The sequence below is a fragment of the Drosophila mojavensis genome, unplaced genomic scaffold (assembly GCF_018153725.1).
Source record: "Drosophila mojavensis isolate 15081-1352.22 unplaced genomic scaffold, ASM1815372v1 contig_36, whole genome shotgun sequence".
Lineage (NCBI taxonomy): Eukaryota > Metazoa > Arthropoda > Insecta > Diptera > Drosophilidae > Drosophila > Drosophila mojavensis.
Genome location: NW_025318858.1, coordinates 11,675,753 through 11,687,783, shown reverse-complemented (window position 1 = coordinate 11,687,783; position 12,031 = coordinate 11,675,753). Strand labels below are relative to the sequence as shown.

Below are 12,031 nucleotides of genomic sequence, written 5' to 3'. Positions count from 1 at the left end.
AGTTTATAAGACATTTCCTTTCAAAATTTCCAAAAACTTATAAACAAAAATATTTTTAAAAATAAAATAAAAAATATGTGTATAAAATAATTTATATAAATAATCTTCTGTACTCAACAAAATAATAGTGAGTAAAACAATTATTTTATAAAAAGTTACAACAAAATAAATTTAAAAAATTACAAATTTTAAAATTCAACATTATTCAAGTTAAAAATAAAAAAAAGGTCAACATGTTAAAAGTTTATAAAAATGCAATTTTTTAAACAGAACATTAAAATTTTAATCTAAAAATACAGACCAGCTTTAATATCATGAAAATGCCTGCATCTTCTATACTATATGAGGGTAATAAAACCAACTTTTAATAAAATAATACCAAATTATTTAAAGAGGAATATTTTAGGAAATCCACCAAAAACTCGCTCCTTACTGACACTTCTCATTGGAATGCTAATAGGATTTTGTGTGGCTGAGCTTATATCTTTTATGACTATAACTGAAGATAACGAATCTATCAATACTTTGGCCAGCAATGAGCAACACATTCAGCAACCGACGGCCGATGTTGGAAAACCTAATTTAGGTGTGATCGAACACGAACATCCACACGACAATACATCGCTTGCTGATCTGTTGAAGAGGGAGGTGCGTTTGCTCTGTTGGGTCATGACCAATCCCAACAATCATAAGAAGAAGGCGCGCCACGTGAAACGCACCTGGGGCAAACGCTGTAACATTTTGCTATTCATGAGCTCCGCGGCAGATGATGAGCTGCCCACAGTCAAGTTGGACGTAGAAGAGGGTCGACCGAATTTGTGGAGGAAAGTAAAGGAGGCCTTCAAGTATGTCTACAAGCATCATTACAACGATGCGGATTGGTTCTACAAGGCTGACGACGACACCTATGCAGTAGTTGAGAATCTGAGATATATGCTATATCCCTATAGTCCAGAGACGCCCGTTCACTTTGGCTGCAAGTTCAAGCCCTTCGTTAAGCAGGGATATATGTCGGGTGGTGCTGGCTATGTGCTCAGCAAGGAGGCACTGCGAAGGTTTGTGGTCGAGGGCATACCCGATCCCAAGATGTGTCTACCTGGCACCGTTATCAACGAGGATATCGAGATTGGCAAATGCATGGAGAATCTGAATGTGACAGCAGGCGATTCTCGTGATGTGAATGGGCGTGGTCGCATGTTTCCCTTTGTGCCGGAGCATATATTAATACCCTACAAGGATCCGAATTTTTGGTACTGGAAATATATCTACTACAAGACAGACGATGTGAGTTGCAGACGTGGAATACAATTACATTTTTCCTATATATATGTACATCTTTCTTTTAGGGTCTCGATTGCTGTTCGGATAATGCGATTTCTTTTCACTATGTTCCGCCCAACTTCATGTATGTGCTGGACTATCTGATCTATCACCTGAAACCATTTGGTGTGCTGAGGACAGAGCGATTGCCGGCCAAACTAAAAGTGGGTGAGTTTATGCCGCCGCCAAAGGAAGAACCCGCCAACAGCAACGAGGATTCTATGGATGACTATGACAGATTATATACAACTGAACAGCCAGTAGAACCAGATGCAAGAGAAGTAGACTAAGACAAAGACGACATTGAGAAGGAGCTCAAAACGGAAAAGAATTTGCGAACGACGAAAAAGCCAAAAACATGAGGATGATGAATAGCAAAGAGAAATATAATACTTAAGCTTTAGGATTCTTTAAATACTTAACCCATGTATAATATAATTATAGAAACAAATAAAATCACTTACCCATTTAAGTAAACTTTTTTAGATAAACGTATTTATATTGGATATCCAACTACATATATTAATTAAACCTCTGTAAATTTAGAGGGATACATTTTTTTTATTAAGAAGAATTAGTGAAACAATTACTTAAAAATCTTATTTTTAAATATTATAAAAACTGAAAAATTAACAATTTGTCAAGTAAAAAGAGTTTTAATAAAACATATTAGTTAGAGAAAAAAAAACAAAAACAATTGAGAAATTAAATCATTATAATAATAACTTTTCTTTTCTATTGACATATTTTAATTTTTTAAGCTATCGGATGTAAGGTATATTTATATTTATGATCAGACCAGGCCTATTGAAAACATATTCCAAGTTGAAAATTTTTAATTTAGGTAGCAGAATCTCTCAGCACGCCTTAGTGGGCGTACACATATAATTTTGCTATCGATCTTTATAGATTCGAAACATTAGATTACGTGCAAAATTTCAGCGTTCTAGTTTTAAAACTCTAGAAAATACTAATTTACCCGATTTGCCACGGCCCTAATAAGTATAGATATATCCGCCATAACTTTTTGAACTTGGGTGGCCAACACTAATCTACATTCAAAATTTCAGTTTTATAGCTGAATATTATGATTCAAATAATATGATTTCTGACATATCGGAAAATTCAATTTACGATTTGCCACGCCGTTAGTGGGAGGATCCGGAAAATTTAAACAGTTAATAAATCGAAGATTGCACGAGCATGTGTTCCACAGGCCCTAGCTTCAAAAGCGCCGAAAAAAATCCGTTCATACGGACGGACGGACATTGCACAAAAGCAATATACTCATTTCACTTTCGTAAATAAGTATAACAATTTGAACAAGATACCACCCCATTTTCTTTTTGTTGAAACAAGTGTTTCGACCTGTGAGCTCGTTTTATATGTGAAATATTTCTCAAATTCTCAGTGATAGTTAAAACTTCATAATGACGACATCAAGTTTGCTGCTAAGACAAGGTATTTAAATGATAATAATAAAAGTAAATATGATTTATTGAATTATATATAAACATTTTTAGCACTTCATAAAATCTTTACGCTCGTTGTGGGCTTGATTGTGACAATTTTATTAATTAAACTCTATTCAGCACCGTTTCAAATTGATGGGTTTGACAGTTTTACCAGCAATGAATTTCGAACCAAACTTGATAAGAATATTAATGAGAAAAAAGTCCTCGAAAATGATATAAACTAAACTTAATTGAACTTTTGATTTTAACATTTTCAAAATCTGTAAAAAAAAAAAAAAAAAAAAAAAAAAAAATGAAATTAAAAAAATATGTGTAAAATAAGTAATAAGTAATAAGATTAATAATAAAATTGAACATTTTGTGTACTCAAAAAAACAATAATGAGTAAAACAATTAATTTACAAAAAGTTAATATAAATTAAATTTTAAAACTTTCAAATTTTAACATTAAATTAATTAAAATTGAAAACAGGAAAAAATAATGAAAAGAATAATTAAATAAAACATTTTAATTTCAATTACCTATTAAACACAAATATATAATTGTTATTTTTTATAATCATATTTCAAATATATCACAACTTACATTTGCACCATTCACTGATATTTGTTTTTGTTCTATGTATAATTGTTATCTCACTTCACTTCGCAAATGCGCACTTTATAACGTCAAGACGATCAAATCCAGTGGCATTGCATTAGCCAATTGCATGTGTTATATTAATATATCTGTAATATTATATAAATGAATAATTATTCAATTTATTTATTTCCCTTTGCAGAACCATAACACAGCCATCCTAAGCGCAGCCGCAGCATAAATTGCGCAGCAGATCATGCGCTTTTGCGTGTGCGTACGCGTATGCATGTGTGTGTGCGCCGGTAATGTGTGTTTACGCCGGTCAAATGTGTGGACATGAAGAGTAGAATGATGAAATTAGAGCTTTACGCAGGTTTTGAGGTAAATTGAATTCGAGCACTACCAACTACAGGAGTTTTGTTTATATTGGATGCACTTTTACTTTTGTTACTTTCTTGGCGCGCAGTAGACAAAAGAGCCGCAACTAATAAACGCGCTCACGACGATCACAACGAGAACACACTAGTTCAGTTGGCACTAGTTCTAATCAGAAACAAGTTTCCCAAAATATATAACGGTTTAGCTTTAATAAATTAACAAAAGTCTTTAGTTCGCTGCTATGCTTATTAGATGTAAGTCTTGTAAATTCTATTATTTTTACTCACTTTTTCTTTAATACATTGCGATACAGCAGCTATAGATCAGTTAAGATATTCGTATAGTAAAATATTTGTGGCAGCGCAATAATTTCAAACCAAAGTCAATTCAGCAATCTGGCAGCGCTGTGCTCATTTGATGACTCTCGGAACCAGTGAACGAGTAACTTGAGCTCATTTAACCAGTCTGGCAGCACGGGAAAATAACTGATTTAAAATGCGCTAAAACTAAATTTAGAAATGTTGCTGGAACGTCTAAAGCGCATTTTGGGCCCTACGTTCTTTTCATTTCTTATTTGGGGCTTAATTTTTTTCGCTTTCGTCGAATTTTACCTATTTATATTCAGTAGTAGGCGCATTGCCATACAGGACTACCTGCAGCCGCCCTACAAAGAGAACATTCGAGACGTCAATGTGGGCAATCGGACCGAGAAGTGGGACAATCACAGCATTGCCAATGAGCTCTATCATAAGGTCCGCATCCACTGTCTGCTCCACCTAACTAACGATCGTGAGCGCCTCAAGGCCAAACACATCCTTAAGACGTGGGGCACTCGCTGCAATCGAATGCACATCAGCGACGTGTCCAATGTGAACAAGGCATATCGACGCATTGCCAGGACACAGTATGAGGACTTGGATTGGCTGCTGCACGTGCACGTGGATAGCTATGTGATCATGGAGAATTTGCGTTATAAACTGGCCAGCTATCGGCCCGAACGAATGATCTATTTCAGCGCCTACCATGCGGCCTATCCGTATGCCCACGTCAGCTTGAAGAACACCACAGATTACATATTCAGTCGCAGTGCACTGCAAGAGATGTTGAGAGTATCGAATGATGATTACCTTGCCAACATGGAGCAGGGCCCCAACGAACAGCTCTTTCCATTTCAGGTGCCCGCAGAGATTCTGCCCTTTACGCTGCGTTGTTACTTTTGGAACTGGCCATTAATCTATCGCGCCGTATACTCCGGACAGGTGAGTAAATCTGGTGTACATATTTCTAATTTATTTTATTCATTTCTCTGATTGCACAGGGCTTCGATAGCAGCATGAAAATGCCTATAATTCTACCATATGTCGATGTGAATCAGATTTATGTTCTGGAGTTCATGCTCTACCATTTGCGTCCGTATGGCCATGTCAACGGCATGCCCGCCCTGCCTGCAGGATCTGTTATGCAGCAGCCTGCGCTGCCCGTCAATGATAAAGTTAAAACACGGCTCTACAGAGAGGTACGCATTCTCTGCATGGTGTTCAGCTATCCACATAAATACGAGCAAGTTGTGCGCACCATACGCAAGACCTGGGCGAGGCACTGCAACAAGCTGATCGTGTTCAGCACTCAGACGCCGAAGCAGCGGGGCTTTGAGGAAGCTTATACCATAGCCTTGAATGTCACCGAGGACTATAAGCATCTGTGGGGCAAGACGAAGGCGGCCTTTAGGCATGTCTACACTCACCATTTGGACGAGGCAGATTGGTTCTATAAAGTGGATGACGATACCTATGCCATTCTGGAAAATATGCGCTTTATGCTGTTTGACCATGATGCCGATGAGCCCATTTACTTTGGCTGCAATTTCCAGGCGGAGCACAGAGGACCCACGTATATGTCTGGCGGTGCTGGTTATGTCCTTAGCAGGGAGGCAGTGCGACGCCTGGTTGAAAATGGAATCTATAAAAACCGATGCAATCCCAACTCAATTGGCACCGAGGACTACGAAATGGGCGTTTGCTTACACAATTTGAATGTAACTGCCGGCGATTCGAGAGATAAATTTAGACGCTATCGTTTTCTGCCAGTTGGATTGCCCAAAATGCTCGTACCGGGCATCATAGATAAACAGTATTGGCTTTATTATTATGTCTACTTCGTATTCAAGGAGGTATGCGCTGTAATCATATTCGTATTGTATTATTTTTATATAATAAATCCATTATTATAGGGCATTGAATGCTGCTCATCCTACATCATTGCCATACACTATGTGGTCTACTATCAGATGTATATATTTGAATATTTTCTATATCAAATGCGTCCATATGGCATTATACTGGGTCATGAGCCGCTTGCCAATCGTAGACTGAATGGAATTTAGCTAGATGTGGAAGGTGTGAAGGTGCATACATTTCAAAAAGAAAAGCTAATGGAGTTTACTTGTATCAATTTTTACAGATATTCTATTAGCTATTTCTAGAGGGAGTTTCACAGTGTATACTATATATGTAATGTAATCCAGACAACTTTAAATGAGGCTATGTCTTTGGCATAGTTTGATGCAGTCCTTTACTTGAGATGACCATTTCCGAAATTTCCATACGTTCAACTCAAGCCAAACGGACGTAGTTTATAAACCATATATTCCATGACATAAAAACATTTAATAGTCACACAGTTAAATGTTATGGCCGACTTTGAGCAGCAGCCGAGTGTAATCTGTAAGTGCATGAGAAATTCGTATAGATATTTGAATATTAATTTGATGCATTTTAGTTGACCTACATTCACAAGTTTGTTCACGAACAGCGGCAGTCCGTGCGCATCGCTGCTGCTGCCAAGAGTCACGCCCACATTTCGAAAGCAGCGCGCAATCTCCACATGCTTAAGGCCATAATTGTGACTGCTGCAAATGGTGCTATTACCATGGCCCAGAGTCACAAATCGATGCAGCGCCTCTCTGCTAAACAAATTCCCACCTGAGCCACCTCTCGTATGCTGTTGGATAAGGAATAGGAAATTTTAGTATAAGACATTTTATTTTGAAACAAATTTTAGTGGGCAGCAAATTCCAAATTGAAATATACATTAATTGTTCAAGGTTAATTTTTCGTATATTATATAATTTCTAAAACTATTTCGAATATGTATAATTTTTTATACAATATGTAATCTTTAATTTCCCCTGCCAATTATCGAACCAATATCGAAGTGGTAGACAATAGACTATCGCAACTATCGCCAAATTTCTTTTTTACATGTCACAAAATGAAATTATCCCTACAAAATGATTTGGCCCAGCCACTTAGTTATAAATTTGTTTATTTTTTTTAGGGTGTCTTTTTTTTCCTTTTTATTTTCTCTCCAATAAATTATTATTTAACTAATTATTATAAGCCCACAAAGAAGTATCTGAGTAGTGAGGGTAAAAATTAACCTATACTCTTATTTTTTGTATTTCTATGGTGTGCTAATTGCAATTGCATGAATGCAGGAATAAATAATTTTTTTCTAATACTTAATATTAAGTATCTGTGTCAGTTAAGGCAGTTATTGTTTTAGTCTGGAGTTTCTAACTAATACCCTAAATACCCTGAGACCCAAAGCAAGCTATTGTTTCAATCGTTTTAGAATTCTGTATATTTCTAAAATGTTTCTAGTTCTCATGATCCTTAATTGATGCTTGACCAATAATACCGATAATAATCGCACTTTCAGTTTTAACTATATTCATGACTAGCTTTAGTTATTTGTATTTAACCACTCACATTTTCCTTTTGCGTATAAGTAAAGCTGTCAAAGTAGATGGGGAGTTCGGGCGAGTAGTCGATCAGCAAATGTTGCAGATTCTCCATGATCACATAGCTAAAAGGGAAATATGCCAAGAGTTTATCATTAGAAATGGGCAGACCGCTCGATGGCATTTACATACGTTTCATCGGTCACCATGAGGAACCAGTCGTATTGCCCATGATAATGCGTATAGACATGATGCAGATATTCCCGAGTGCGACCCCAAGAGATACTGCTGCTGCTCCACCTGGTGGTGCTGCTGCTGCGGCTGCTGTTGTTGGGTTGCTGATTCTTGTTGCCATTTAGGATGAGCAGCTTGTGGCATCGCTTGCCCCAGGTGTTCTCAATGTGCACCTGTCGCTTCTTACCCACCGGTCGCACCGTCACCATGCAGAGTATCCGCTGGCTCCCATTGTGATCGGAGGGCATCCTCCAGCGGTACAGGGTATGTGCAGTCTGTCCGTTGCTGCTGGCATCAGTTGAGGCGCTGCCATTGCTGGAGAATTCGCGCCGTGCCAGCTGCAGCAGACGCGAGATGCAGCCGCCAAAGATGAGACCCAACAGCAGCATCAGCAGCAGATGCAATCGCTGCTCTTGCTGCTTAACGACATGTTTGTACATTTTGCTTTGTTCTCTTTCTTGCTTGGCTAACGGTGTGCTGCCCTTTTGTTAACGCTCGTCTGTACTCTGTTTATCAAGAAAGAAAGAAAAGGTAAGAACAAAAGAAAGAGAGAGAAAGTGAGAGCGAGAGGGAGACAAAAAAAGTGAAAGAGATAGACAGTTTGAGGTTGACAGAGAGAACGAGAGAGGGAGAGTGTGTTGCCTTAGTTATGTACAGTAGTTGGTCGGGCGCAGTTAGAAAGTCACTTTAGAAAGCATAGTTGTACAGTCATTGCTTTAGAGTAACAATTTCAGAGCCATTCATTCAAAACGATTTTTTAAAGGGCTTACATTATTATTATTATATTTTAAATCTATGATGTTTAAAATTTACAACAACAGTTTTAGATTCATTGCTTTCAAAATTTAACTTTATTTATTTCAACAATTTCTATGCTCCCAAGGTCCAATTCATCTACACAATTTACAGTTTAAAGTCACAGGTCTCAGATTACAGTTCTAGAGTTATTTAAAATGTTGCCTTTATTCTATTTAACAAATAATAAATAATTTTATTACGTTTTGCAAGAAGCTACTGAGCTGTATTTTATTTATATATTTCTCTTATTATTTTTAATTATTTATTTATTATTATTATTATTTTTTTTAATTAATACACACTATTGAATTGGCTTTTGATGATTCTTTTTATTTAGATATTTATACATATATATTTTTAAATTAATACGCAGTGTTAGTAACAACAATGTTCACAGTTTTAGAGTCACAACAAAAATGCATAACAAAACTTTATTGTTTAAGAGTTCCAGTAACATTTCTCTGTTAAGCATTAACTCTTCGGGGTGCTAAAGCCACTGATTGAGAATTGCACTGATTTTCTGATTCATCATTAAAAAAAACAAAATATCACTTCGAAGTTTCAGAGAGTAACTTGTCACAATTTAAGAGTCATTGACTACAAATACCAATACGGTTTTAGAGTCATATTAACTATTAGTCGCCGTTAACCACAGTTTCAGAGTCACAGTGCACAGCGCACAGCGTTCCAGTTTTAGATTCCGTCACACCACATAGTTTTACAGTCACTAGAGCACTCTTAAAGCTCCTTGCAACACTGGCAAAGGGTATTGTGAAGTCGGCTTAAAGCTGTATTTTTTTCTAGTTTTTTTTTATATTTTCTGTTTTGTTAAGCTTTTTATGCAAATACAACAATGTATATGTTTATGTAGATGCCGACATTTGGACGTTGTTGTTGCGGCCTATGTTATTGTTGTTGTTGTGATTGTTGAAATACCAAATTAACACATTCTTGTGCACTGACGCAGCAGCCGGTAAAGGCAAAAGCCAAAAAAAAAAACAACTTTAATAAACAAAAAAAAAAAAAAAAAAAAAAAAAAAAAAAAAAAAAAAAAAAAAAAAACTTGTAAGATGCGGTTGACCTTCAGGCCAGGTCCGCTTCACACACGCTGCCTGTTGCACCTCTTTATTTAATTGTTTTTGTTTTCCTTCGTTGGCACAATTCGATTTGCAATTGCTAAATTGTTAAACTTTTGCTAGCTGTTTGCCGGTTTGCGTCTTATTCTTCTTCTTCTTCTGATTTTTCATTCGGTTTAACTGTAGGCCACCGTCACAAATCGCTGGCTCCTCTGCCACAGAGCAACGTACATGTGTGCGAGCGGGAAAGAAAGAGCGAGGGACCGATCAAGCAAGGGGGTGGGGGAGTGCGCGCGTTCAATTATGCGACGTTCGTACCGTTTCGTTTTGTTTATTTACTCGTCGAGTCGCCGCAGCAAACACACACACACACACCCACACGTAAAGAATATATGCTTGTATGTGTATAAAACAAAAATAAATACAAACAACATAAATGTCGCTAGCATATATAAACAACACGGCACAGCGCGACGTCGACTTAACGCCTTGACGACCGTTGACAGACTTGCGATGTGTTTTTTTTTCTCTCTCTCTGCTTAAGTTTCAGTTTCTTTATGTGTTTTTGTTTTTGTTATTTGGTACGTGCGCGCTACGATCCAAACGACACTTGATTTGCGAACCAGTGTGACCATAATGTTAAAGTTTAGAGATGTGCAGCTATGCAAGTGATGACAGTCTGAGTGGGAGTAAGAGTGAGCCATGGCTCATATGCACAGTGGAACTTGGAGTTCAAAATAGCCCGAAATGCGTTACGGAAATAAAAGTTTTAAAATATTAAATCAAATTTTAAATTTAATTTTAATAATTAATTTAAAGTTTAAATATAATTTTAATATTTAATAATTTAATTTATATTAAAATAAGGTTTGAATTATAGGTATATGAAATTTATTAAAATAATATTAGTATATTTTATAATTTAAATTAATATTTAATTCAAATCACATGTCTTTCATATTAAAGTAACTAATGTTTTTTTTATTTATTCAGTTATTTTATTAGGTAATTAAATTAAAGTTATGTTTAATTTTTAATTAATAGTATTTGATATATTTATTTCATTTCATTTCAGTTATTATACCCTGAACCCATTTTCAATGGGAAATCAGGGTATAATGGTTTTGTTGAAATGTATGTAACAGGGAGAAGGAGGCGTGGTAGACCCCACAAAGTATATATATTCTTGATCAGGGCGACGAGCTGAGTTGATTTGGCCCTGTCCGTCTGTCTGTCCGTCTGTCCGTCTGTCCGTCCGTCCGTCTGTCCGTCTGTCCGTATGTATGAACGCGTCGATTTCAGAAGATATAAGAGCTAGAGACTTCAAATTTTTTTTTAAATGTTCGTAATTACAGCGCGCATATCAAGTTTATCATTAAAAATCGATAACTCATCCCGATCTTTTTTTATCGATAAAAAACCTTATCGAAAACCAGTTAGAAAATTATATCTTCTACACCTTTATTGCTAGAGTCTCCAAATTTTTAATGTATGCTTATATGCAATTTATACAATTTCGGTTTTTGTTAAAATTTACCCCCCACCCTTAAATTCACCCCCTCACCCTCACTTTTGTAAAAAGCGTATTTCAATAACTAGAGACTTGTGCTTTAGCAATTACATGCATATCCATGTCATAATCATAATCTGAAAGTTTCATGAAGATCGTACGTCCACAAAAAAGTTATTAAGCAATTAAGTTCTCAGAGTAAGCGCTCACTGCCGCCCATGCGTGTTTATGCTTGTGTGTGTATATGTATGTAATTGTTTGTGTATGTGTGTGTGTGTGTGTGTGTGTGTGTGTGTGTATGTGTGTATTATGTGTGTGTATGTATGCCTGTGTGTGCGTGCGTGCGTGCGTGTGTGTGTGTATGTGTGCGTGTTTCTTGTGTAAGCTGAAAGACGCGAAAAATTATTGAAATAGCTATTACTCCAAGGGTTCAGGGGATCTCGTAGTCGAGTAGTCTCGACTAGAGCTTTCTTACTTGTTTTTACTTGTATTACCATTAATATATTTATGAAATTTTTTATATCAAGACCATATGAGAAAATAAAAAGCAGCAACATAACATATTAACTATTAAATGTTTTATATTATCAGTATAAATATTACTAAACTACCCCGTATGGCTTTAATAAATCAAAATATCAAACAAATATATAACATAATATAAAAAGCATTCTCAGCGGAAAAAAATTTAGTCATGGTTTTATATAGGTTATTATCAATCGCCTAAAAGTATGCTATTAGAATATAAAAATGTCAAATTCATTTTAAGCTGCATTTTCATTTTAAGTTATACCATTTTTGTATTTTTTAATTATTTTTAGCATTATGTATATATGTATTGACTAAAAAGTCTCAAATGTATTATAATACGAAATATTTTATTTTTCACACAAATTTTATAGATAATAATAATATTAG

The 12,031-nt window shown here is 35.9% G+C and overlaps 3 protein-coding genes across 7 annotated transcripts; 2 read left to right on the top strand and 1 right to left on the bottom strand.

Annotated features, from left to right (window-relative positions):
- Nucleotides 1-248: 248 nt before the first annotated feature.
- LOC6576568 (glycoprotein-N-acetylgalactosamine 3-beta-galactosyltransferase 1) lies at nt 249-1,792 on the top strand. The gene is made up of 3 exons (XM_002002521.4): nt 249-348; nt 407-1,284; nt 1,347-1,792. Exons 1-3 carry the CDS (start codon nt 315-317, stop codon nt 1,608-1,610), a joined length of 1,176 nt encoding a protein of 391 aa, XP_002002557.2. The 5' UTR covers nt 249-314; the 3' UTR covers nt 1,611-1,792.
- A 2,403-nt stretch (nt 1,793-4,195) lies between these two features.
- Nucleotides 4,196-6,892, top strand: LOC6576567 (glycoprotein-N-acetylgalactosamine 3-beta-galactosyltransferase 1). Of its 3 annotated transcripts, none has more exons than XM_002002520.4 (5): nt 4,196-5,012; nt 5,072-5,923; nt 5,984-6,149; nt 6,214-6,476; nt 6,532-6,892. In XM_002002520.4, exons 1-3 carry the CDS (start codon nt 4,272-4,274, stop codon nt 6,134-6,136), a joined length of 1,746 nt encoding a protein of 581 aa, XP_002002556.2. In that variant the 5' UTR covers nt 4,196-4,271; the 3' UTR covers nt 6,137-6,149; nt 6,214-6,476; nt 6,532-6,892. The 3 variants fall into 3 exon arrangements, with proteins under 3 accessions (XP_002002556.2, XP_032585083.1, XP_032585082.1); XM_032729192.2 differs by having other exon boundaries at nt 5,984-6,157; nt 6,226-6,476; XM_032729191.2 differs by having other exon boundaries at nt 5,984-6,157.
- LOC6576566 (glycoprotein-N-acetylgalactosamine 3-beta-galactosyltransferase 1) lies at nt 6,167-10,230 on the bottom strand. 3 transcript variants are annotated; one of them, XM_044008850.1, is made up of 5 exons: nt 10,029-10,230; nt 7,688-8,235; nt 7,524-7,620; nt 6,541-6,753; nt 6,167-6,474 (listed from the first exon to the last, which is right to left on the bottom strand). In XM_044008850.1, the coding sequence occupies exons 2-5, from the start codon at nt 8,167-8,169 to the stop codon at nt 6,361-6,363; spliced, it is 906 nt and encodes a 301-aa protein (XP_043864785.1). In that variant the 5' UTR covers nt 8,170-8,235; nt 10,029-10,230; the 3' UTR covers nt 6,167-6,360. The 3 variants fall into 3 exon arrangements, with proteins under 3 accessions (XP_043864785.1, XP_032585084.1, XP_002002555.2); XM_032729193.2 differs by having other exon boundaries at nt 10,033-10,229; XM_002002519.4 differs by lacking the exon at nt 10,029-10,230 and adding an exon at nt 9,922-9,965.
- Nucleotides 10,231-12,031: the final 1,801 nt, after the last annotated feature.